Source organism: Haliotis cracherodii, unplaced genomic scaffold, assembly GCF_022045235.1.
Source record: "Haliotis cracherodii isolate W230 unplaced genomic scaffold, xgHalCrac1.p SCAF_16, whole genome shotgun sequence".
Lineage (NCBI taxonomy): Eukaryota > Metazoa > Mollusca > Gastropoda > Lepetellida > Haliotidae > Haliotis > Haliotis cracherodii.
The window spans coordinates 30,610,111-30,638,015 of NW_027266271.1; the positions used below are offsets into that span (position 1 = coordinate 30,610,111).

Sequence of the window (27,905 nt, forward strand, 5' to 3'; positions counted from 1 at the left end):
CAAAAAGATATTCAGAATTATTTTTTTCAAAATTTACCAAATAATTTTTTTATAAAGTTTAACCCCGGCACTTATTGTAAACAACAAAAATCTTATGAACGAATAATTGTTTGTTTATGTAAATGTGTGTGGTTCAAAACCATATTCGTTGTGGTCGGTTTGTCCTTTCATATAGATATAAAAACTATTAATAATTTAATGTACATTTATCGTTACATATTTGTAAACAGAGAAAAATAAATAATTGGCCCATGTAACTGACGAATCACTGTGTTCAACTAGAAAACAACCGGATGTTGCGCTTTCATCGAGTTGTTGTTCGTCGTTAGGGAAATAATATGACCTTTCCCCGGAAGCGGCTCTTGAGTGGTTCGCCGAGCGTAAACAGTGTAAGACGTTCGAGGATCTAGCAGGTATCTGTAGAACGGAGCTGTTTTCCGTGTCACGCTGTTGTCTGTTTCAGTTCGGTTTCAAGGTGAGCACTTGATATAAAGACATGTTAATTTATCGAGTTTCCTTTCTGAAATAATTAGCATTATAGACAAACTCTTGTGCAATTGACAAGGGGAAGCTGCGGTACTTTTCCAAACAGGCTAAATCGAGTATTGCGAAATACTACAATGTATGGCTGTTAATATGGGACTTGCATGATTTCAACATCTGTATTTCACTAACGATTACGTAGCCTACCAGTACAGGCATTTGCGCATTGCGAATTGTCAAAGGAATTCTAACGACAGTGACAACGCCCGGAATTTATTAAGGTAGGTGTCATTTTTCTCTACACTACAAGGCTCTCGCGTTGAAGCAAGAAAATGGTCGTCATTCATCGTCTGTTGTGACTTCAGTTGTATACTACCTTTCTCAGCAATATTACCTTATATACCTTCCACTTTTACCTTCCACTTTGGTATCAATCTCCATTGCATTGTAAATCTTCTCTTTGCTGTTTATATTGGGGTGGGGGGTGGGGACAAAAGTGTGGGAAATTCGTGTGAGCAGTAAAACAAAACAAACTAAATTAGGTCCTAAAATCAAGATGAGGTATGTGGACCTGTGCAAGCATGAAGGTCACAACTCAGGGGAAGTTGAGCAATAATGCACACAGTGAGTGTATGGATGGGCGACATTGTGTGACAGCTTGACCATGACCAGCTTCTAGAGCTTGGGTGCTGCACCACACTACAGCACATATTACATGTTTTTTCCTTAGGCAAGTTACTTTGTTGGAAACATGCCTAGCGCCTATCCTAACCCAGCAGTGAATGGGTACCTAGTAGGATGAGCAGGTATGTGACTGTTAACCTCGCAGGCAGCTTAGGTTGTGTACTCCCCAGGGGTTGTTAGCTAAAACGGCACCTCAGGAAAATGTGACTGAGCAAAAATGGCACCGATTGGCGGAAACGTCTCCTCGCCAAAAGCGAAAACTGCACCTTGTTTTCTTTATCTTGGTACTGAAATAAATGAAATTAAACTCACATTGTCATTTGAAAACACCAATAATTGTGAAATGTTAAGACAACTAGTTGGGAACTAACAAATTATTATTGTTCTGTGTTCAATATTGCTGTCAGGACCGGCTGAATAACTGTGAATAACTGGAAGACAGTGACAATGTAAATAAATCATATCCAACATAACATAATAAAGCATATATACTTCAACATAAAGTGTTCTTATCGTTGTTAAAAATAGAGGTGCTGTTTTTCCAAATGAGAAATCAGTGATGTTTTGCTGATGTGCCGATTTATCCTGCGAATGAGAATGAAAGTCAAGTGCACTCTGATCCACTGACTGGGAAAGTATTAATATTGTGCCATGAGAATTTACTTTGGGTGCAATTTGACGTATTAAAACTGAACTTATTATTATTACACAAAACAGACAAATTGAAATGGAATTGACTGCACACACAAAACACATTTCTGAAACTTTTTTCTGCCATTGAACTTTTGAACTCTTGGTGGAAGGGAGGAAAATAATATTGTTCATTTCCCCACAGATACCCTTAAAATTTAGACCAATCCAACGGACAGCAGTGTATTGTTTACTTCCTTTTTCGCAAAGTAGAGATAATTTATTATAACAACTTCTTTATTTACTGTAAAGGCGATGTTTAGGTATAGATTCTTATACCGTTGTCAAGCAAGGCTGAATAATGAACATGGTACAGAATATATATAGTAGCGGGGGATAAACAGTCGTAACAATTGCATACATGAGAGAGATTAACATGAGTAGGCTAGGTAATGACAACAGAAGGATAATACTGGAACAACAAGATGGACAGAGAACACATGACAAGGAAACCATTAACACAGGAAGCCCATTAAACAGGATTAAGGTGTACATAGGTGGGGTGGTTATTGCTCAATGAGTTCATAGTAGGCAGATGGGATGAAATAGCCTTGATCTCTAGTGATTGATAGCTTTAGGTGTGAATGTGGACTGCTTCTGTTAGTTTTCTTTTAGTGAAGTCATGGAGGTTGTTAGAGAGGATTTGGACATTTTCCCAGTTGATGTTGTGATTAGGGGCCGTTGCTGATATGGTCTGAGATGTTCGGATTTCAATCACCCCTAAGGGCACACTCTCTGATTGGTTGGTAAGAGTACAATATAGCCAATTGCACCACATACTCTAAAAGGTCATGGGAGATCACACTGGCTGCACAAAACTGATGGTATTCGTTTGATTTCAGCCTAGAAAATGTAGAAATAAATGAATTCATATTCAAGCTGGGAAAAGTCACAGAGATACAAGACTTGACATGACACACAATTCTTGCATATTTGATGCAATAATTTTCTAAAATCCTCTTTGCCTGTGATTATGTGGAACAAAAATCATCAGTCACACCAGGGCCGGTTAATTTTTGACAGGGTAGGTAACTTTTGGAAGGTAAATGTCCTTTCATACACCCAATATGGTTACCATGGTTACATTGTTCTCAACTTACAAGGACACTGACTTGCAAAGATAGAAAACTTATCACCACTGAACACAGTTTTTTTTAAATATATATTTTTTTATTTTAGAAAATATCATGATTCTTGGATCATGTACATGATGTAGATGATCCATGCTCATTCATGTTCTTAGACATGTTGGCTTGTTGATAAGACAAGGTATGGTGAAATTGGGTTTAATGTTGCATCCAAGATTATTGCACTTATATAGCGACGTGTGTGTTTTAGTCCGGACGGATGTCGATTTATAGTGCTAGCCCACTGAGATACCATGCCGCAGTGTAACATGAATACCTCTCACACTCAGCGTACTGACTCTGAGCCGACCAGTCCATTAGCCCCTTAATGCCAAGGGCCAGGCAGGGAAACCGCAAGTACAATCTTTTAATGTTTTTCGGTATGACGCGGCCTGGGATTCAACCCCGGACCTTTAACCCCACTCTCCGGGTGGACGCTCTACCACGGAGGCAGTCGACGAGACAAGGTTGCAATTAACGAACATGATGAAGGTGGTGAATTCATGATGTGGGTCGGTGAGGTAGCCTAGTGGTTAAAGCGTTCACTTGTCACGCCGAGGACACAGGTTCGATTCCTGACACGGGTACAATGTATGAAGCCCTTTTCTGGTGTCCCCATCTTGATATTACTGGAATATTGCTAAAAACTGCATAAAACCATACTGTCTCACTCACTATTATTGATGTTCATGTTCAGAATAAAATCGGTGAATATTTTTTATTATCAGTGAAATTGACAGGGTTTATAATAACAGAAACTGCTTGATCAATTCATATTACTGTAGTTCCTACGATCATCGTGGGTCCCAGGTAATCACAACTCCAGCACTAGTACTGCGTCACATGAGCAACACAGCTTGTATGTATGAAACCCATATAACATAGTATGCAACGCTTTGTTTATGTTCAACTCAGTTGTGCTCTGTACGTGATATTTTCCTTTAGAAAACTTATACTCAATAACTTGTGTTTACATCCAGTACTTCCGCTCATGTGCACCACGTGCTACTTCTGTCTGAGAAGCAAGCCTCGTTTTAGTTACATGTGTTTACATTTGGTGTTTCCGCTCACGCGCAATAGCAATGTTGTCATTTGCCATGGCGTATGCTTTGTTCAGCCAAGAAAATCCCACCTCCTCCCTCAACACCACCTGTTGTCCATGTTGACACTCTCAGCGCATAAAGTTAGTGTCGTGTTGTGCTATAGAAGTTTAATTTCGTTAAAGTCCGGGGGAATTTGTCTGATATCCCATCGTTGTTGTTTGTACAACTCATTGTCTTCACCAGTCAGTCTGTACATGCTGCAAAACCGCCTCCGTGGTCTAGTGGTAGAGCGTCCGCCCGGAGAGCGGAAGGTCCGGGGTTCGATCCCCGACCGCATCATACCAAAAGACGTTAAAAGATGGTACTTGTTGTACTTGTCGCTCGGCATTAAGGGGCTAAAACAAGGACTGGTCGGCTTGGAGTCAGTATACTGTGTCTGAGTGGGGTATTCATGTTAAACTACGGCATGGTATCTCAGTGAGCTAGCACTATAAATCAGCATCAGTCTGGACTAGTACAAGCAGCCACACAAACACACACACGTACATGCACGTCGCTATATAAGTGCAATAATCTTGGACGCGAGGTTAAACCCCATTTCACCTCACCTTGTACATGCTGCAACTGTCAGTAGTGACAGGGATTCTCATGATGATTCATAGAAGTACTTAAAACAGATCCAGAAAGTGTCCGGGGTTATTTTTTAAAGCACCATTCATTGTTGTACATGTTTTAATATCCAGTGTTAAATGGCAGTGAAATATCCATAGGCAGTTAAATATCCATAATGTTTCTGGGGATATTTTCCCCCATCATACATAAGTGTACATATTTATGTGTTAATGGCATGCTGCCAAATACTGTTACTGATGCTCAGAAGTGTAGGTCATGTACTGGAATGTACCCCATGCTGGGGTCAGTAATGACTGACGCTCAGTCAAGCAGCTTCTCATTCCAGTGATGCTCACTATACATGCGGCACTATATGCGGGTAGTTGCTGCCAATGCTTGGGCATGTCATTTGTGCTGGTTAAGGTTGATGCTCAACCACAGGTTTCATTGTTAAAGTTATAGTGGTAGTTAGTATTAACATGAGAATCCCCGAATGCCAAAGAAACGAGTCTTATATGCATGTGCTATGGTATAATGTTATTCTAAAAAATAGTTTGTCAATTATCATGTGTTTGTTAAATTTATTATAAATTTTGGATAAGAATGAACTGAACCTTAAAAAAGCTTGCAATATTGTCAGACACAAGTCAAATTATATTGAACGACATTTTGAAATTTATAAAACTGTAATTGTGTTAGGTTATACTGTTTGTAGGTCTGTTTCAAGCATGACTGCAGTAATACTAATTGTTTATTATGCATGTCTCCTTTTCTCCATTTGTTCTCTCGGCAATATTGATTTGTTAACATTTCATCAGAATAACTTTGAATAAGCTGCCGGAGCATATTGATCACATGGAAAAAGAGACACATATTTGCAATTTATCTTCATGAGCTGCAGTTCCCCTTTTCACAGAGTCTGATGGAGACTGAGTAATCTGCCAGGTCAGCTAATTGTGGTGGTGATGGCCCCGAGCACTGTTTGTCTGGTGTCGCTAGGCCAAGGTAATCTGCCAGGTCAGCACATACTGACATAGTGGCTGGTGATGGTTCCCTTGAGCACCTAGTGTATTATAGCTAGGCCAAGGTAATCTGCCAGGTCAGCACATACTGACATAGTGGCTGGTGATGGTTCCCTTTAGCACCTAGTGTATCATAGCTAGGCTAAGGTAATCTGCCAGGTCAGCGCATACTGACATAGTGGCTGGTGATGGTTCCCTTGAGCACCTAGTGTATTATAGCTAGGCCAAGGTAATCTGCCAGGTCAGCACATACTGACATAGTGGCTGGTGATGGTTCCCTTGAGCACCTAGTGTATTATAGCTAGGTTAAGGTAATCTGCCAGGTCAGCACATACTGACATAGTGGCTGGTGATGGTTCCCTTGAGCACCTAGTGTATTATAGCTAGGCTAAGGTAATCTGCCAGGTCAGCACATACTGACATAGTGGCTGGTGATGGTTCCCTTGAGCACCTAGTGTATTATAGCTAGGTTAAGGTAATCTGCCAGGTCAGCACATACTGACATAGTGGCTGGTGATGGTTCCCTTGAGCACCTAGTGTATTATAGCTAGGCCAAGGTAATCTGCCAGGTCAGCACATTGTTGTAGTATACCCCAGAGCACTATCATATTCTTGCTAGACTAAGGGTAATGTGCTAGGTCAGCACATTTTGTAGTCGTGCCCCGTGGCATCATACCTGTAACTTCTAGCTTGGCTAATTGTAATGGGCTGGGTCAGCACAATCCTTTGTGGATGCAATGATCCAGGGGTCATTGATAAACATAACAGATCTGAGGATGTAACACTCCTGGACTCAATCCACAGGATGCAAGTGAATACGAGTACCCTGCCATACATTTCTGATGCCCTGCCCAACATTCTCACTTGATCAGGCTCATGCAAACCCTGTCCTCGTTGGAATAGGATTGATTGATTGAAAAATTATGATAAACATGATATGCCTTCCCAGTAACACACAGTATGTTAGTAAATAGATATACAGATGAATTGTTTGGAAAAGTCCAATAATAAATTATTTTCATTTTGATGTTTTCACGATATACGGATTTTCCATTTGACGAGAGGTAGGTGTATGAAAGACACAATTTGACGTTCATACGTTTATCACGAGACCGTGTCCTTGAAATGACGTAAGCACTGACGGACTACTTCCACATTCCTTGGGAAACCCCTGGGAATTCCCCTGCATGAATACATACAGAAGTGTTGTTTCTGATCATTTAGACACTTTAATCTTAAATGTTTATCGTGTCGGTCATTTTGACGTCTTGTTACTTAATGTTAATGTATCATGATGGCTGTCATTGTGACTGACTGACTGACTTACTGAGGTAGTTCTTAACAGACATTTCTCATCTAATGAGCGTATTATTTGAGTACATGTGTTGTAAAGAAACTACAAAAGTTGTTCCTATAGAGCATGTTGAGCATACACATTCATGTCACCTCTCATTTTGAGGAACTATTTTTTCCATGATACACCTGGTTGTTGTATGGCTGTCAGCATGGTCAGTGTAAACATGAAGTCACATGTACTAAATATTGTGTATAGATCTAGATCCTTTGAGGTACAAAATAGTCATACAAAACATTATAAGAACTGACTTTCATTTTGTGTGAGTTTATTGGAGTATAAACCTTCACACAGTTTGTCCCTCACTCTGTGAAGTCAATTCTTATATAAATTTTTGTATCACTATTTTGTTCCTCAAAGGATCTAGATCTATAGGCAATATTAAGTGAACGTCAATTCCTAATTAATGTATGAAAACATGGAAAACAAGCCATCTGATGGTCAACACAGTTGAGAATCCCCCAAACTTGTCCACTTCCCCTTTTCAATGAGGGGCGGTCGGGTAGCCTAGTGGTTAAAGCGTTCGCTTGTCACGCCGAAGACCCGGGTTCGATTCCCGACATGGGTACAATGTGTGAAGCCCATTTCTGGTGACCCCCGTCGTGATATTGCTCGAATATTGCTAAAAGTGGCATAAAAAAACATACTCACTCACTCACTCTTTTCAATGAAGAATTGAATGTCTGAAGCACTGACTGGAGAAATATACAGACTGGAACAACAGTTCAAGGCTTTCCCCCTTCCCCTTCCTACTCACCCTCCCTATTTCCCCATCCCTTCCCCGCACCCGTCCCCGCCCCAAACGGTCCCTTCCCAGGTAACCACAGGCCATTATTTATGAAGGTCTTGCCCCCGACTTGTCCCCGGCATGACCAGTCCTAGATTTGTGATTATGTATGCCCAACAATTACCATTGTGTGTTACATCAGTCGGGAACATTGCACGGCCATATCTATTAGCAACAGGCTGTGTGTAAGGGAGTGTGACCATCGATCCGAACTGTCATTACACACAGAACATGCGACACATGCATCATGTGCATGGCTCTGTTAATCATCATTGATGATACTAATAATAGATGGAATACGTACTAGTGTTCATTACTCATGCTGCACTGTTAGGCCAAAGAAGGGTTGGATGCAGGTTTCATTCACCCATCAGATGAAAGCCTACAGGTAATATGTGGCATGGGTTTGTCAAACATGTCATTGATAGGGATGGGTATTGGAGGTGTAAAGTGTATCACAATATTTTGCGATTCACAAGGCTGTATGGCAATACGTATCACAAACTGTAAATCGTCAGTGTGCCAGGTATTTTGCCATCCTGTCAATGACAAAGATGGCTAATGTAATGCAAGTATCGTGATATGTATCAGATTGTAAGCAAGGTATCGTGATACGTATCGGATCTTGAGCAGCCCCAGTTCCATATGTATGGACCCTGATTGACTACAGTTTTTTATAAGTCAGCATCCCTTTACCATGTTTACCTGTCATGCTGACCCATGAAGATCCGGGGTAGAATAGGTCTTCAGCAACCCATGTTTGCCATAAAAGGCGACTATGCTTGTCATAAGAGGTGACAAATGGGATCAGGTGGTCAGGCTCACTGACTTGGTTGATGCATGTCATCGATCCCAATTGCGTGGATCGATGCTCATGATGTCAATCACTTTATTGTTTGTTCCAGACTCGATTCCTTTACAGATCGCCGTCATGTGGCTGGAATATTGCTGAGTGCACGTTAAAAAACAAACAAACAAAACCCATCATGCTGGCGGTTTATTTGCAGGCTAATTGCCATATTTTAGAAGTGAGTCGGGTTGGTGACTTCATTCAGTGGTTAGAATACTTCGAGGCAATGGCGTATCACCATAACAGATAAATCAATAGATGGAGCAGAGATACCAATAGATTCCAGAAACATTAAATACCGCAGAAATAGATGCAGATATTGGTGATAGAGTCTGTGAAATATTTCCTGGAACACAAAATGTTGGTAAGTGAAAGTTTCCAGGCCTTGCCAGCTTGACATTGAATGGCAGCCTGTTGTTTGAGCTGATGGCTGTCGTGGACTATTGGCAAGATAATTGCAAGATCTACAATCATGCTTGTATTGGCCAGTTGCCCTTCGCATAATACAAAGGGCACAGAGTTTCTGTGTTTGAATAGCTCTATAAAACTGACATCTGTGCGGACCTGTTCGATCAGCTAGCCAGCCACACACACATGCGGGCATTGCACACACTCACTATACAAGTGCAATAATGTTAAGGTTGTGTGTGGACGAATGAGACTATAAGTGTCCCACTTCCCTATCTTACTTTACATCGTAGTGTTCTGGTGAGTATTCTCCTGATTTGGTTTTAATTTCTAAACTGTATCCGTTCTCTTTTGATGAGCCGATTATTGCACTGATACTGCATGTACCATATTTGCAGTATTTAGCACAATGCCCCAGCATGTCCAATAAATGACCCCTGACCAAATTTCACATCAATCTGTAAGTGCCCTGTACTAAGCTCGAAGGTGGCACCGGTGGCCCAGTCATTTAAGGTGCTGTGATTCACTGTGCAGGGTTGCGTCCCTTGGACAGGCTCTAGGTTCGAATTCAGGTTTGCCCCAATTATGTTTGTAGGTTTGTCAGCACCATACCCGTGCTCGTGGGTTTCACCGGAGTGGTAAACGTCTGAAATCTACATCACTTCAGGCTTTCCTCCCACATTAAGCTGACACACTGTGATATAATTAGAACACTATTAAACCCAACTCACTCATTAAGCTCAAAATCTTTTGTGACACTCACTCACTCACTAAGCTAGATGTTTTTTGTGACAGTTCGTATTTGCTTGTGTGTTTTGCAATTTTTTACAAAGAATGTAGAAGGGGTATGTAATTTCTCAGAAACAATTATAAAAAAATCGTTCATCAGCGTTTGAACTTAGTTTGTTCTCAACTCCTTTTATAGGGCATTTTTTATGGCAAACTATTGTATATCAAAATCTTACAATATTAGTTTGCAAAGAGTTACCTGCCCTTAGTGACTCTGGCATTAGCAAATGACCAAATGCTCTCTTTTTTGTATGCTGTGGAGAAAGTAGGAGGATGTCACATGATGTAATTCAACCAATCACATACAGGCAAACAAGGGTATATCCACCATGATAAGTACATGTAGGATTTATCACAACTATAATGTCTGTGTTGAGGTATAACAGCCGTAATTCTCGATGCAGTACACATGGTATCTTGATTGATCTACATCCTAAGTTTCAGTGCACAGGCAAGCAAAGTTGAATACATTTCACGTGGACTACAAGCTGACAGTTGGCTTGAGCCTTCCCACCCTTTTCAAACTTTTACACTTAAAGCGGTTTAATAGTTAAACAAATAGTGCAGGACGTGTACTGTAGAGAACCACTCAACTACAAGACTGGTGATGTCCACAACATGATGTGAACAGCCTGTTACGCCATTGATCTGCCCTGTATGAAGACAACCTGTACCATGTACATTGTATACTGGAGGTCATGGCAGGGTGTGGGCACAGCTCCCATCTACCTGTACCATGTATACTGGAGGTCATGGCAGGGTGTGGGCACAGCTCCCATCTACCTGTACCATGTATACTGGTGGTCATGGCAGGGTGTGGGCACAGCTCCCATCTACCTGTACCATGTATACTGGAGGTCATGGCAGGGTGTGAGCACAGCTCCCATCTACCTGTACCATGTATACTGGAGGTCATGGCAGGGTGTGGGCACAGCTCGCATCTACCTGTACCATGTACATTGTATACTGGAGGTCATGGCAGGGTGTGGGCACAGCTCCCATCTACCTGTACCATGTATACTGGAGGTCATGGCAGGGTGTGGGCACAGCTCCCATCTACCTGTACCATGTATACTGGAGGTCATGGCAGAGTGTGGGCACAGCTCCCATCTACCTGTACCATGTATACTGGAGGTCATGGCAGGGTGTGGGCACAGCTCCCATCTACCTGTACCATGTATACTGGAGGTCATGGCAGGGTGTGGGCACAGCTCCCATCTACCTGTACCATGTATACTGGAGGTCATGGCAGAGTGTGGGCACAGCTCCCATCTACCTGTACCATGTATACTGGAGGTCATGGCAGGGTGTGGGCACAGCTCGCATCTACCTGTACCATGTATACTGGAGGTCATGGCAGGGTGTGGGCACAGCTCCCATCTACCTGTACCATGTATACTGGAGGTCATGGCAGAGTGTGGGCACAGCTCCCATCTACCTGTACCATGTATACTGGAGGTCATGGCAGGGTGTGGGCACAGCTCGCATCTACCTGTACCATGTATACTGGAGGTCATGGCAGGGTGTGGGCACAGCTCACATCTGCCTGTACCATGTATACTGGTGGTCATGGCAGGGTGTGGGCACAGCTCCCATCTACCTGTACCATGTATACTGGAGGTCATGGCAGAGTGTGGGCACAGCTCGCATCTACCTGTACCATGTATACTGGAGGTCATGGCAGGGTATGGGCACAGCTCCCATCTACCTGTACCGTGTATACTGGAGGTCATGGCAGGGTGTGGGCACAGCTCCCATCTACCTGTACCGTGTATACTGGAGGTCATGGCAGGGTATGGGCACAGCTCCCATCTACCTGTACCATGTATACTGGTGGTCATGGCAGGGTGTGGGCACAGCTCCCATCTACCTGTACCATGTTTACTGGAGGTCATGGCAGGGTGTGGGCACAGCTCCCATCTACCTGTACCATGTTTACTGGAGGTCATGGCAGGGTGTGGGCACAGCTCCCATCTACCTGTACCATGTACATTGTATACTGGAGGTCATGGCAGGGTGTGGGCACAGCTCCCATCTACCTGTACCATGTATACTGGAGGTCATGGCAGGGTGTGGGCACAGCTCGCATCTACCTGTACCATGTATACTGGTGGTCATGGCAGGGTGTGGGCACAGCTCCCATCTACCTGTACCATGTATACTGGAGGTCATGGCAGAGTGTGGGCACAGCTCCCATCTACCTGTACCATGTACATTGTATACTGGAGGTCATGGCAGGGTGTGGGCACAGCTCCCATCTACCTGTACCATGTACATTGTATACTGGAGGTCATGGCAGGGTGTGGGCACAGCTCCCATCTACCTGTACCATGTATACTGGAGGTCATGGCAGGGTGTGGGCACAGCTCCCATCTACCTGTACCATGTTTACTGGTGGTCATGGCAGGGTGTGGGCACAGCTCCCATCTACCTGTACCATGTTTACTGGAGGTCATGGCAGGGTGTGGGCACAGCTCCCATCTACCTGTACCATGTATACTGGAGGTCATGGCAGGGTGTGGGCACAGCTCACATCTACCTGTACCATGTACATTGTATACTGGAGGTCATGGCAGGGTGTGGGCACAGCTCCCATCTACCTGTACCATGTTTACTGGAGGTCATGGCAGGGTGTGGGCACAGCTCCCATCTACCTGTACCATGTATACTGGAGGTCATGGCAGGGTGTGGGCACAGCTCCCATCTACCTGTACCATGTATACTGGAGGTCATGGCAGGGTGTGGGCACAGCTCCCATCTACCTGTACCATGTTTACTGGAGGTCATGGCAGGGTGTGGGCACAGCTCCCATCTACCTGTACCATGTATACTGGAGGTCATGGCAGGGTGTGGGCACAGCTCCCATCTACCTGTACCATGTATACTGGAGGTCATGGCAGGGTGTGGGCACAGCTCCCATCTACCTGTACCATGTATACTGGTGGTCATGGCAGGGTGTGGGCACAGCTCGCATCTACCTGTATGCTTGGTTGTTGTACCGGTACATCTTGTGCAGCAGGGACACGCAAAGGTCTCTATCAAGGTCAAGGAATCTCACTTCCTTCATTGTGTCAAGTGTCACTAGCTGTATGTCAACATGCTCAACATGCATGGTGTGCAGTGAATTGCGTAGCTACGGAAATATGTCTGTTGAGCAACAAACTATATTGCTCAACATTCAATAGGGATTTTGTCAGTTGAACAATATAAATATATTGCTCAACCTTTGATAGGGATTTTGTCTCTTGTACAAGATAAATATATTGCTCAACATTCAATAGGGATTTTGTCTCTTGAACAAGATAAATATATTGCTCAACGTTCAATAGGGATTTTGTCACTTGTACAAGATAAATATATTGCTCAACTTTGAATAGGGATTTTGTCTCTTGAAAAGATAAATATATTGCTCAACTTTCAATAGGGATTTTGTCTCTTGAACAAGATTAATATATTGCTCAACTTTTGATAGCGATTTTGTCTCTTAAACAAGATATATATATTGTAACCAGTGTCGACACTGACAGGGAACAGAGGTGAAAGTGTTGATGTCATCTACAGTTGGATATGTTCTATTTACAAGGGTATACATGATCTCCAAATGTCATGCTAGCCCACTAGCCCAGAACTACTAGGTTATGCTAAGGGCAATTAAATTACGATGATGGTAGTCCGCACTGACTAGTAGCGTTTGAGAGCTATACCTCATGCTTATCTCAGTTGTCCTGGGGCGGTGGGGTAGCCTAGTGGTTAAAGTGTTCACTCATCACGATGAAGACCGGGTTCGATTCCTGACATGTGTACAATGTGTGAAGCCCATTTCTGGTGTCCCCCGCCGTGATATTGCTGGAATATTGCTAAAAGCGGCGTTAAACCATACTCACTCACTCACTCACTTGGTGCCGTGTACTGTGTTCAACACTGTTCTGATCTTTTCCTGGAAGCATCTCTGTATTCCTGATTTTAATCAGGATTTACCCAGACTCAGATCCCTGGCTTGTGTCACTTGAGTTAAACAGCTGTCACCCAGTGTCCTCCCACACAGGAGCTCTGAGAGATCACTGAAAAGTGCTATCCTCACCCAGGGCTGATGTAGGTAGGTATATAAACCATGCACCAGTGCAACCTATTGAAATATGCAACCTAATATTATGCCTACATGCAACAAGTACATGTCCAAAACATTCAGATTTGTGTCTGACTAACTCTACTTGTCCACACAACCTCAAACTTTGAACACACCCAGTATGCCTAAGCTTTATTTGCCATGCTGTCAGTACTCCCTATGTAATGTGTAATTCATGACACATGAATGTCATCAGAGAACTGAGATTCTACTTGTTTAAGACTCAGGTTTATTCATATGTGTTTCGACTTGGATGAATTTATGGGACCAGGTAGACTAACATCTAGTCTCTGAAATGAACATATCGTACTGAAAAAAACAGTTGTTCAGTTACCTTAATAAAAATATAATAAAAAGGAGCCCAGTGACTCTCTTCATTTTCAGATGCTGCAGTAATCTAGACTTGCCAAACATTATAGACTTGTGTGGGCTGTATTTGATATATATTTGTATCAGCATGATCAGGGTCTGTCAGACAGACTAGGGACCAGGGTGCAGCCTGGTTGAGTGCAGCTAGATATTCGTGTCAACAAACACTTGATGCAGGTTAAATCAACTTCCTCACTCGAGCCCTGCCACATCACCCGCACATAGCAGATGAACATCGCTCATGTTGTGCCCCTGTTGTGTTAGACCAACGGAGCAGAATGGGTCTCCAGTAGCCATGTTGCAAGAGCCTGTAATTAGTTTTTACTCCAGTGCAAATTGCTAAAAAATGTCCCTATCCATTATGATCTTGTTTTGTAATAAAACTGTCAGCAGATCAGAAGCATTGTGGTCAGTTCCTCAATGGTGTCTGAATAAGTGAGTGAGTGAGTAAGTTTGGTTTTTTTGCTGCTTTTAGCAATATTCTAGCCACATCACGGCCAGGGACACTGGTTAGAGCTTCACACATTGTACCCATGTGGGTTATTGAACCCAAGTCTTCGGCGTGACAAGCGAACGCTTTAACCACTAGGCTACCCTACCGCCCCCAAAGTCTGCTTAGCTTGAAACTGTATCATCTAACTATAAACAAACAAATCAGGGGCCTAGCCAGTGTAAGAGGAACTAGCTTTTTCAAATTAAAAACACTCTTTGTGATCTGCTGTATAATGGACTTGTGACAGACTGACAGGCACTGGCTGTAAAACATGACAGAGCTATGCAGTGGAATAACTAAAGCAAGGGTTAGTAGCAATTAGATAACTTCTGTATACTTTGATTGGAGTATATTGTGGGGGTTAACCTGTGACCTGTTTGGGTGTAATCAGGCTCTCACGGTCAATCATCATATGCCATGCAGCTCACCGCAGGTTTACCTGATCCAGAGTTGATTTCATCCAGGTGTGGATTTACCTGGCACTTCCTGGAGACTCTGTCCTACTTTGGGATGAAAAGGGGGGTCATCATTTTACCAACAAAAATATGTCATGAAGTATGCTGTATGGCTTTGGAAACAAAACTTAGTGATTGCTTGATAGACAGATATATTTATGCATGTTAAGTGTATGCCATCATGACTAAAATTTAAATTTGTTTTTTTTTAGGGTACAAACAGATGTTCTTTTTGCATCCGCTCAGTGCAAATAATTTGTGTTGTATTTTGCGGCTGTAAAACTCTACTCACAGGCACCATTGACATTGCTGGAATATTTCAGACCGTCAAACAATCTTCAGTCTTTGTTTAGTCTTTGCTTAGATTGATGGCATCTAACCTAGTCTGTCTCACAGCCCATGAATCACATCAATAACCCTTCCACCCAGGCCTTACTCTCATGCTACAGCCCTAAAACATTGTAAAAGAAGCAAGTCTAGGTTCAAATGTGATTTGTAATTGATGTTGACCCCCGCACATGAAGCCCCAATGCAGATGCTGTTAGTGTCTGAATCCCCCAGTCTACATCTAGCAGAGTAAAGCAGTAGTATGTTCCCAGTTCCACCATTTGCTGTTTTGTTATCCTGCACTGACACAGCTCTGACTCGAGAGGTTCCTAGACATCATCACCAATTATTGATCCAAGGAATCATTTTTCAACATTAGTGGTAAACACATTCCTCATTTCTATGGTATTTGTAAGAATCAGGGAATCTTTAATTAGTGGTAGAGATTCGTCAGAAATAATCAATACTGACGACAAGATGTGAAACAACATGTAGTGTGTTATGGAGCAGATGGTGTGTGTGTCTAGCTGTCTGCCAGGATATCATGGGGACAACTGTAATCGGGAATTATCAGACTCGAGTACCAGTTGGAACTGATTACATGGTGAGGAATGTTGGGATATGTTGGTCCTGATTGTTCAGCACTGCAGCTGTAGAGATGCCAGGGGTGTACTCGGGTGTACTTCGAAGGGTAGAAGGTAGTATTGGTCATCTCCAGACCATCATGGTATCCCTGGACATTGGACCATGTCTATCAGGACTCTTTGGACACGCCATCTGAAACCAACACTCTGGTCAGCTATTTCAAATAATGTTTTCCTCCTAATGAGCCAATGATGAGCTGATCTGTCATGCAAAAACAATACTACCATGTCTAAGTGCTACTGCAGTGGGATTTCTGGTTCTATTTTGGTTCTCTCTTTTCCAGATAGTGTGACTCTGAGCGAGACAACGTGACAAGGTTGAGTGAGTCGGACGTGACAGCAGAAGTTGTATCAGACTGTGGTAGAAAGATGGGGGAAGGCTCTGGTTGTATTGTTCTCATCATTGGGGCAGTGGTAGGCATTGCCGTCCTTCTGGTCGTCATCCTCGTCCCAATGAGTTTCTCCGACCTGGAGTACTATGAGGTGAGTTCAGAGACGTTTGTCGTACAGCAGGCATCCCGGATTGTCAAGTGTTTAACGACTTCAAACCCAGACTGTATGCTGCCATCTGATTGGTTTAGGGACCAGTTCAAAGGTTCAGTGTCAATTCCTTAACATGCTTAAGTTTAGGGTGGGGTTATTAATGGCCCGGCAAGTTTTCCATACGACAAAATCTACTTACCTGATTTTTCGATGTTTTATATAGTAACTACCTGAAACAAAAAACAATGGCTGTTACAAGTCATGTCTTCTATGTCCCTCCTATTGACCAGTTAGATTGCATCTCTCATGCTTCAAACAATATGGCGGCAGCAAGTCAGGATGATCTGATCGATAATCAAAATCTGTTTTGTGATGAAACAGGTCTTACTTCGCGAAGGTGATAGGTGTATGGTCCCACCACTAGTAAACTGTATGATACACACACCGGTTAGGGCTAATCATGTCCCAACTGTCTGCTTAATTCACAAGTGTCTGATCATGTCCCAACTTTCTGATAGTGCCCCAACTGTCTGATCACGTCCCAACTTTCTGATAGTGTCTCAACTGTCTGATCATGTCTCAACTCCCTGATCATGTCTCAACTCTCTGATCATGTCCCAATTGTCTGATCATGTCCCAAATGTCTGATCATGTCCCAAATGTCTGATCATGTCTCAACTCTCTGATCATGTCCCAAATCTCTGATCATATAATTGCAGATTGCCTTTGTGAGGAGGAAGAGTACCGGAGCTGTTGACACATCACGGGTCTATACGGGAGGCAAGTACTTAATAGGACCGGACTTTGAGTTCAAGAAATATGAAGGGTCGGCTCACTACGTCTTCTTGAATGATGTTGCTGTGTTCACATCGGACAAGTTGGAGGTAAGACACTGCTCGCGAGTACACAGCCCGTGTTTTAATGCCAGACGAGTCGGCTGGTAGCTGCATATTCCAATGGCTGCAGAGATAAACTTGCTTAACAATAAACAATTGATGCTTTAAATAACCAAAACTAGATAAATCACATGCTTAGATGTATCATTAAAATCAGATACAAGTTCTCGCTACCACTGAGGACATCCCATTACAGGTCACGTCAGAACGACCTTTCGTGAACTTTGACCAATTAATGAAATGACTAACAGGAAGTCGACATTAGCCACTAAGAAAGCAGCTTTCCTGAGCTTTGCTGTGCTAGTTTCAATCTGGCTACCTCCAATCCAGACTATGCGTTTAAAGATATTTTGAATCAGTCATACATCTGTAACCATAGTTTTGGGTTAAGCTTTAGTGTTTGCATGATCAGAAAACATATTCCACAAAGTAACATAACAATATGAATATTTCATTTTTTATTACAACATGTCTGTTTTGTTATCTATTGTGTAGTTGTCTGATTTTCGATCAAGATGCCAATTAATTTCGTCAATCCGAATACCCGGTAATCATATGCAACCAACCTTGTCGGATGAGTGGGACTTGACTGTACTGTGCCTTGAATGGGGTATTCATGTTTAACAGACATATTTAAAGGTCCTCTCTTAAGCAAGAAATGAGAAATAGATGCAATGATGTTGCTGTTCTCAATTGTTGTGGGTGTTGATGCTGTTGTGGGTGCTGACGCTGTTGCGGGTATTGATGCTGTTGTGTGTGTTGACACTGTTGCGGCTGTTTTGTGTGTTGACAATATTATGGATGTTGACGCTGTTGTTGGTGTTGACACTGTTGTGGGTGTTGATGCAGTTCTGTGTGTTGAAGCTGTTTTGTGTGTTGCGCTATTGTGGGTGTTGAGGCTATTATGGGTGTTCATGCTGTTGTGGTTGTTGACGCTGTTGTGGGTATTGAAGTCGCGGGTGTTGCTGTTGCAGGTGCGAATGGACGTGTCCTTCCAGTACTTCCTGCGTCCGGAGGACCTGAAGCTGCTGCATAGCCAGTACGACATCTCCTACGAGGCCGTGATGCGCACCAGCGCCGTGGATGCTCTCAAGGTGAGGTCTGCCAGGGATTCATCATGCCCAGTTGACATGAACTGGGCAACTCCGAAGTGAGGAAGTGGGGCACGGGGCACAGTCATCTAAAGCACGGCAATTCGTTGGGCTGAGTTGTGTCCCTTTGTACATGCCAGAAACCTCTGATCTTGGGTTTGAATCCCGGTTCGCCCAATTGTTTCCAAGTTTGTTAGCACCATATAGTCTGAGACTTGCATCACTTTGAGCTTTTCTCCCACATTAAGGTGATATGCATTTATTTAACTGAAATACTGTTAATCAATGGCATTATACCCAACTTTCACTCACACAAATAGAGGACATGTTTCACTTCTTGTTATGATGGGTAGAATAGGACTTCAGCAACCCATGCTTGCCGTAAAAGGCGACTATGCTTGTCGTAAGATGCGACTAACGGGATTGGGTGGTCAGGCTCACTGACTTGGTTGAAGCATGTCATCGTGTCCCAATGGCGTGGATCGATGCTCATGATATCAATCACTGGATTGTCTGGTCCAGTCTCGATTATTTACAGACCAATGGCTGGAACACTGTCGAGTGTGGCGTTAAACAACAAACAAACAAACATCTTGTTTTACACTGAAGTACATGCAGTTCTGACTTTATTAAGAGTTCAGGAGTATCAGCATCATGTAGGAAAAAACGCAAATTTTGAGAAGTGAATTATAACCCAGCCTGGAAAGGTAGACTGTCCAATTTGACAGACCGGGTTATGGACCTCAAGGTGTAAGTTACAGTTGGTAACTGGTGTAAGTTACAGTTGTTGTCATGGCGCATAGATTCTTTCTTAATTCCTGGATTGCTCAAGTCCTTCCCAGCGATGTACGTAGATCAGCGATCTGAATAGATGTACCCTAGTAACCATGGTAACAAGCTGTCTTAAAAGAACCTATAACAGTAAGTCTATCCTGCCTTCAGGGAGAGGCTCCGACGTTCACCACTCGACAGTATGTGTCGGACCGTGCGGCTGTAGAGGCCGCCATGTTTAAGGGCGTGAGAGAGAGGCTGGGAGGCAAATGCTGTGCTAAAAACTGTAAAAGTTTCAAGTTTGGTAAGTGTACTGCTGTGTAGTAACCTCATAGAGAACTGGGCTAGAAGTGATTTCCAGCAACCCGTGCTTGTCGTAAGAGGCGACTATGCTTGTCGTAAGAGGCGACTATGCTTGTAAGAGGTGACAATGCTGGTCGTAAGAGGCAACTATGCTTGTCGTAAGAGGCGACTATGCTTGTCGTAAGAGGCGACTATGCTTGTCATAAGAGGCAACTATGCTTGTCGTAAGAGGGAACTATGCATGTCGTAAGAGGCGACTATGCTTGTCGTAAGAGGCAACTATGCTTGTTGTAAGAGGCGACTATGCTTGTCATAAGAGGCAACTGCTTGTTGTAAGAGGCGACTATGCTTGTTGTAAGAGGCGACTATGCTTGTTGTAAGAGGCGACTATGCTTGTTGTAAGAGGCGACTATGCTTGTCGTAAGAGGCGACAATGCTTGTAAGAGGCGACGACAGGGACAGATCAGGCTCGCTAAATTGTTCGATGCATGTCATGGCATCACAGTTGTATAGATCGATGCTCATGATGTCAATCACTGGATTCCAGACTACTACTACTACTACTACTACTACTACTACTACTACCACTACTACCAGAACCACTACTGCAAGATGCAACCAAATGGATCTGGTCAAGCTCAGTGTCTTGGCTGATAGCATGTCCTCGCACCCCAACGACATGGATCGTTGATCACAATATCGATCACTGAATTGTCTGGTCCAGACCTGATTATTTACAGACGGGCTGGAATATTGCTGAGTGCGACGTTAAACAAGAAACAAACAGAACATATTGGTTTTACTAACATTTGAAAAAATAAAACCTGTCTCTTCAAGAGAGCTTTTGACTAGATCAATCATGATCTAAATACATTTGAGCAGTTGTCAAATGGAAAATGAGCTACACTTATTCTTAATTTAATTTCATCGGCAGCTAATCAAAGCATCAAGGTTCTTGTTTTGACAATTCAGTCTTGCCATTGATGATATTGAGAGCGATCAAATGTTCAAATTTCTCAACATGCCCGGAGTGTGTTCTGTGTGGCGGCCATGTTTTGTCAATTGCTGTATTGTCTACTGCAGCATGTCCGCCAGGCTGCAAGGAAGTGAGGCTGTGCACCACAGCAGACAAGGGACTGTTTGTTGACGTCAAGTTCTTCCAGATGGGTCAGGTGCAGATACCCAACGATGTAAAGGACCGATTCCTCCGAGCTCTCACACTCCAGGAGGATGCTCTTCGAGAACAGTTACTGCAGGATGCCCAGATCGTCCGTAAACAGACAGATGCAGAGGTGGGTAATCTTACGTAAACAGACAGATGCAGAGGTGGGTAATCTTACGTAAACAGACAGATGCAGAAGTGGGTAATCTTACGTAAACAGACAGATGAAGAGGTGAGTAATCTTACGTAAACAGACAGATGAAGAGGTGAGTAATCTTACGTAAACAGACAGATGTGGAGGTGAGTAATCTTACGTAAACAGACAGATGCAGAGGTGGGTAATCTTACGTAAACAGACAGATTCAGAGGTGAGTAATCTTACACAAACAGACAGATGCAGAGGTGGGTAATCTTACGTAAACAGACAGATGCAGAGGTGGGTAATCTTACGTAAACAGACAGATGCAGAGGTGAGTAATCTTACGTATACAGACAGATGCAGAGGTGGGTAATCTTGCGTATACAGACAGATGCAGAGGTGGGTAATCCTACCAGTAATATTCAAACAGTTTGGGGTCTAGTGCTGATAATGATTCTATCTAGACCCTAAATGTATTTTAGTCTCCAATAACAAAGTTTTACCTTTATGAAATGTACATTTGTGTAACTTATAGCCTGTCTGATCTTTTAACTGTTGGTGTTTGTGTGCTACTAGCCCTGCCTGAGTTTGATTTAAGGAGTAAAAGGAGACAGAGTTATGGCTTTCAATTTCTTCCAATGTGACGTTTTGGTACAAATGCTAGTACAATGTATTCTTATCATGCAAGTGTACAGAGACATTGCATTGAAACAATAAAGACATTGAAATCCAGAAGTCAACTTGACTGCCTCCGTGGTAGGGCGGAAGGTCCGGTTAATTGTTTTTACCCTGCCTGGCGCTCGGCATTAAGGGGCGAAGACAAGGACTCTTTGGCTCAAAGTCAGTACACTGTGTCTGAGTGGGGTATTCATGTTCAACTGCGACATGGTGTCTCAGTGGGCTAGCACTATAAAATCAGCATTTGTCTGTACTAGTACAAGCAGCCACACACACACCTGCATGCACGTCGCTATATAAGTGCAATGATCTTGGACGCAGTGTTAAACGCCATTTCACCTCACCTCATAAGTCAACTCAGTCCCCAGCAACCTTTACTGGTCGTAAGATGCGACTTAATGGATCGGGTTGCCAGGGTGTGTGACTTGGTTGTAGGTGTGTCATCGTACCGGAACGTTGCGCACAAGTATCAATCAGTGGGTTGTCTTATGCAGACTTGATTATTTGCAGGAGTCTGTCATATAGCTGGAATATTTGAACATGCAGCGTTCAACAACACGCACCACACTCACACACAAACATCATCCTTGTTGAGTCTGGAAGGACAGGAAAATGTCTTCATATTGGCAAACTTACAAAATCTAGAAATTACTCATATTACACTTGAAGTGTGTGGTGTGGAAAACGCTTGATACTAAATATTTTACAGCATGCTATATATGTCATGTTTGTTACAAGGTTCGCCAAATCAAAAATGAAGGAAAGGAAATCAACGCCAACGCGACAGCACAGTCATCAACCATCGCCACACTGGCCAGAGCAAACTACACACTGGCTGTTGAAACCGCTAGAAGTCAAGGACTAAAAAAGCTGTACAATAAACTTGGCATCAACGAGCAACAGTTTAAAAACAGCTTCGACTATCTCCGCACACTGCGTGGCATGGACCATGTGCATTTCACTGTGGACTTCCAGCAAAGGATTGTGGGAAATATCGGAAGCGCTTGATAAGGAGTTCACCATCAACAGAAGAATCATTATGTCATTAACTTTCTGATGATCCGCTGACTCTCAGGGCCTAGACTGTGTAGGTTAAAGGTCGATTTTTTATGTCCCACTGAAGGATGTCACTCAGCTCATGGTGTCTGTCTGGTTCCAGTGACATGGTAATTGACACAACAGTGTGTGCAACATGCTTGCGACAGTGTGTTCAAACATGGAATGATTCGTGACCTAAAGTCTCTTCATGAATCGGTTTTAAGAAAGCACCATACAACAAATAATTAGGAACTAAGAAACTAAGTATTCTGAAAAACGAGAAATTAAAACTTGTTGTCAGAACACGTCCTCACTTGCTGTGGACCTCCATAAGTTCTGCCAGAGCCAGTCGACATGGGTCTCCGTGATGGGGACAATAGTCTTTCAATGTTTACTCCTGCCTGGCAAGCACTTGGTTGCAAGAAGGGCATGTTTTGTAAGTAAAATTGGGTCACCAATATATTTTATAGACATACTTCTTAATGTAAGTGACGTCCCAGTTTGTCTTTGTTTTATCTGTGTTGGTTTTGTTGTATGGCCATTGTAACTTATTCAGAAAACAAATATTGATAATAACAATATTGGGGTCAAAGGGTGTTCCACAAAGTGGTATCTGTGACTAAGTCTATGTAAATACAATAAAACCTTGTTAGTTCAGACCCCCACCTTCCAGACAAGTACTGCTGAGAAAGATTATATGTAGACAAAGTGACAAATACGATTTTTTAATCTGAAAATTTGATTTCACAGGAAATGCTACACTGTTAAAGACTAACAATATGAGCAGGTGTAGGTTGTCCACACATGTAGCATGCTGATGTCAATGCATAGCTGAAATATTGCTGAGTGCGACGTAAAACAACAAACCAAGTCAATGCACAGGCCCGAGCATTGTAGAGTTATGTCCCTTAGAACTCAGAATATGTGTGGGGTTTCTCTGAGATCTTCAAATAATTAGAACTATGAAACAAAATCATGTGGTTAAGAAATATCTTTTGCTTACTTTTGGTGGGTTGTCTTTAAAAAGTATGTTAATTATGGTTACGTGTGCTTTCCACTTGTTACTTAAGTGTTCGTAAAATTGTGAAATGATTTTCGGGAATTGAGATTTTTCACTCGGTGTGAATGTCTTTTGATACACCACAGACATTGTGCCTTCTGGGGGATTATTTGGAATATTGGTTATAGCCCATCGTTGAAACTGTAGCCCTTTCACATGATACTGACGATGTGCTACCATCTGAATCATAGACGTTAGAACTTGCCCTCTCCCCAAGCCGATTGGCCCACTGACCCTGTGCCATCAGAATCATGGACGTTAGCACTTGCCCTCTCCCCAAGCCGATTGGCCCACTGACCCTGTGCCATCAGAATCATGGACGTTAGAACTTGCCCTCTCCCCAAGCCGATTGGCCCACTGACCCTTTGCCATCAGAATCACAGACCTAAGCACAAGCCCTCTCCCCAAGCCAATTGGCCCACTGACCCTGTGCCATCAGAATCATGGACGTTAGCACTTGCCCTCTCCCCAAGCCGATTGGCCCACTGACCCTGTGCCATCAGAATCACAGACCTAAGCACAAGCCCTCTCCCCTAGCCATTGGCCCACTGACCCTGTGCCATCAGAATCACAGACCTAAGCACAAGCCCTCTCCCCAAGCCAATTGGCCCACTGACCCTGTGCCATCAGAATCACAGACCTAAGCACAAGCCCTCTCCCCAAGCCAATTGGCCCACTGACCCTGTGCCATCAGAATCACAGACCTAAGCACTAGCCCTCTCCCCAAGCCAATTGGCCCACTGACCCTGTGCCATCAGAATCACAGACTTAAGCACTAGCCCTCTCCCCAAGCCAATTGGCCCACTGACCCTGTGCCATCAGAATCACAGACCTAAGCACAAGCCCTCTCCCCAAGCCAATTGGCCCACTGACCCTGTGCCATCAGAATCACAGACTTAAGCACTAGCCCTCTCCCCAAGCCAATTGGCCCGCTGACCCTGTGCCATCAGAATCACAGACCTAAGCACGAGCCCTCTCCCCAAGCCAATTGGCCCACTGACCCTGTGCCATCAGAATCACAGACCTAAGCACAAGCCCTCTCCCCAAGCCAATTGGCCCACTGACCCTGTGCCATCAGAATCTCAGACCTAAGCACAAGCCCTCTCCCCAAGCCAATTGGCCACTGACCCTGTGCCATCAGAATCACAGACCTAAGCACAAGCCCTCTCCCCAAGCCAATTGGCCCACTGACCCTGCGCCATAAGAATCATTAGACATTAGAACAAGCACTAGCCCTCTCGCAAAAGCCATTTGGCACAATCTTAACAGTGTTGAGTGTTTTGCATTGGCCTTTTTTGCAAGTTAATTTCTTTCCGTTCTATCTGTGTTGTTGTAGGCCTTAGAACATTTATCGCATGTTAGTATATTGGTAATTGTTTGACTGTGTGTAATTTCTATGTCATATGAAGAGTAGCATTATTCAGGAGCCAGTCAGTTTTTAATAAGCTTTCGCTTGAACAAGAAACCATTTGGTCGTGTATCCCATTCACCAACCCTTACACAAGACCTGGCTGTTAGATACTACACCCTCACCCACCCCGACAACCCCGAGATGTATTGTTTTTAGTCAAGTCATTGTAAATCAGGCATGATCACTTTGTGTGTTAAGACTGACAATTATCATATGTCCATTCTATTGGACCTATATTGTGTGAGGAATTTTATCAACAGACAATTGTTTTAATGTTGAATAATAATGTCACCACCTTTACTTCACTGTTATGTTTAAATGTTTATTTTATCTTTGTTTACCCACTCACCATGACTTTCAGTCTCTATCTACAGTCTACATGATGCCATGGAATATGACATGGGACGATGGATGTATTGTGCAGTGTATTTTCACTGAATCTTTATATTAGACTGGTCTGTAGATATTTCATAAATAGTTGCTGTTTACAATTGTCAGTTTGGTCTTAGTTTATTACTGTGTATGTTAATCACAAATTAAGTTCATTGTGAGGTTGACCTCGCCACATATGCACCAAGGGGTTTAGTCCCTGTCCAGCCTTCAAATGCAACATATTGTTTCATGTTATGTTTTGTCTGTTTATGTTCAGAAAGTCATTGTACAAGTGTCACTCAGTCAAAATATGTCCCATTTTCTAAGCTTTTATGGTTTGGTATCCTTTTGCAAAACAACGAAACATGTCACACAAAGCTGTTGTTTAATATTATGACAAATGTCAATTAGTATTTAAGTTCCACATATATAATATTCAGTACATTGTTTTCTATAAAAATGAAAAAGGCCTGTAGAACCTTGCGTACAAGAACATTCTGAAACTTGATTTCATCGTGAGAAAGGGACCAGAGTTGTCTCCCCTGTGATAAAGGGACTGAAGCTCCTCACAGCAATAGCCTGTTCGTGGAGCTCTCTGTACTATCGCTGCCACCAGTCAAAACTCCCCACTGTTGGCTACAACCATGCTTGGTGTTGAACTCGCAGCCCACTGACCGTATGTTTTCAAACACGTGATGACTGCCATGATGCCAAATACTTACCCCAGCTAAATTATTTTCTTTGTTTGTCAGTTTGAATTTCTATTTCATTTCAACTATCATGTAATTGGTAAAGTAAGAATGTAAGGGGGGAGTAGGGTGATTTTCCATTCGTCTGCAACCTCAAACTGATTAAACAAACAAAAAAGGTATATTCATTTGGGAAATCTGGTCCGTCATAAACCTTTTCAAAATTGGCTATGATGGCACTCCCAAACACATAAACAACGGTATAACTGTTCATACATTTGGGGCTAGAGGGCAAGATTCAAGATTCGTGTAATGGCTACATCAACACTGATGGCAGCAATGTTACCGAGAGTGTAACGGAGGTGTCGCACGCTGAGGAGCTTGAAAGGGACTAACTACCCAGAGTTGTCTCCCATCATTTGTTTCACATCAGAATGAAGGACAGCTGTTGTCTGAACTTTTGTTATGAGCTGTAAGACTAATGTATGTTGTATGAAAAGGTAGATGGATTTGTTGCCTAAATGTAGGATGAGGGACACTAATCTATGCTGTTCAGCAGACTTACAGCTGTCTCAGGGATGATATGGCAGAGTGAGCGTGGGAACCATCTCCACATGGTCCACCATCTCTCGAAACTGTCAAGTTACTTTTTGACTAACCTGGACATTGCTTCTGTGAAAGATGCAACAATTATCTTCATTCAGTTTTGTGCTAAATCATTATGGTTCCCAAGATGAGAATACTAAGAATTGGTAGCAGAGCCCTACAGGGTAGTGCTTCCCAAACAAGGTAGCAGGCCAGTTCCTTCACCATCCTTGGCGCCATCACAGCTTCTAGTGGGATATATGTTGGTCATGGGAGGAATTTGACAGAGATATTTCCCAATACACATGTAGATATTTGTCAACAATAGCAGATTGTAAAACTATGAGGATGAGGAATATATAGATATTTGTATACATTCACCGTGTAGTTAATGATGCAACAGGAACAGGTGTATAGCTCATGCAGTTGCTAATTGTATTTGTTACCTGGCAGAGCTCGAGGCCAGGAATGCAGATAGATTCTGTGCCTTGCGACTAGATATGGTTAGTTACCCAGGTGCAGGTTGCCATTGTTTCAGTCTGGCTAGATATGTTTGTACTGACAGGAGAAAGACATTGCTTGCTTTGCTAGCATGAATATAACACAATTCATGCATCGACACAACTCAATATATGAATATATAGACTAGAGGATATTTGTCTTTTCAACATGTTTACCTTATCTGGTGACAGGACAAGGTAATAATGTTATGAGTGGTGCAGCTGGTTTGAGGTGTGAACATTCCAGGTCATGTTACAAGATGACAAGAAAGACCCATGCTTATTATTGTGTATTTTCTTGCATGATTTTCTAGTCCTTACTCTCAACTATGGTGTCATTGAGACAAACTGGCATAGTTCCAGCAGAAAGGGATATTTCACTCGAGGAAAATGTCAATTTGATATTTGGGGAAAAATACAGTATTTCATTACTAAACACATAATAAGACACAATTCATGAATGT

At 42.9% G+C, this 27,905-nt stretch overlaps 1 protein-coding gene across 3 annotated transcripts; it reads left to right on the top strand.

Moving 5' to 3' along the window:
• Positions 1–370: 370 nt before the first annotated feature.
• LOC139464062 (uncharacterized) lies at positions 371–27,824 on the top strand. Of its 3 annotated transcripts, none has more exons than XM_071245604.1 (7): positions 371–475; positions 16,548–16,746; positions 17,466–17,630; positions 18,617–18,736; positions 19,676–19,808; positions 20,891–21,099; positions 22,525–27,824. In XM_071245604.1, exons 2-7 carry the CDS (start codon positions 16,633–16,635, stop codon positions 22,792–22,794), a joined length of 1,011 nt encoding a protein of 336 aa, XP_071101705.1. In that variant the 5' UTR covers positions 371–475; positions 16,548–16,632; the 3' UTR covers positions 22,795–27,824. The 3 variants fall into 3 exon arrangements, with proteins under 3 accessions (XP_071101705.1, XP_071101706.1, XP_071101707.1); XM_071245605.1 differs by lacking the exon at positions 371–475 and adding an exon at positions 672–764; XM_071245606.1 differs by lacking the exon at positions 371–475 and adding an exon at positions 8,132–8,190.
• The last annotated feature ends 81 nt before the right edge of the window (positions 27,825–27,905 follow it).

Excerpts from the sequence above, each read along its gene's own strand:
- LOC139464062 (XM_071245604.1), top strand. The coding sequence starts at position 16,633 with ATGGGGGAAGGCTCTGGTTGTATTGTTCTCATCATTGGGGCAGTGGTA. Across the intron at positions 16,747-17,465 it reads CCGACCTGGAGTACTATGAG|ATTGCCTTTGTGAGGAGGAA; the intron begins GTGAGTTCAGAG and ends ATATAATTGCAG. Across the intron at positions 17,631-18,616 it reads TCACATCGGACAAGTTGGAG|GTGCGAATGGACGTGTCCTT; the intron begins GTAAGACACTGC and ends TTGCTGTTGCAG.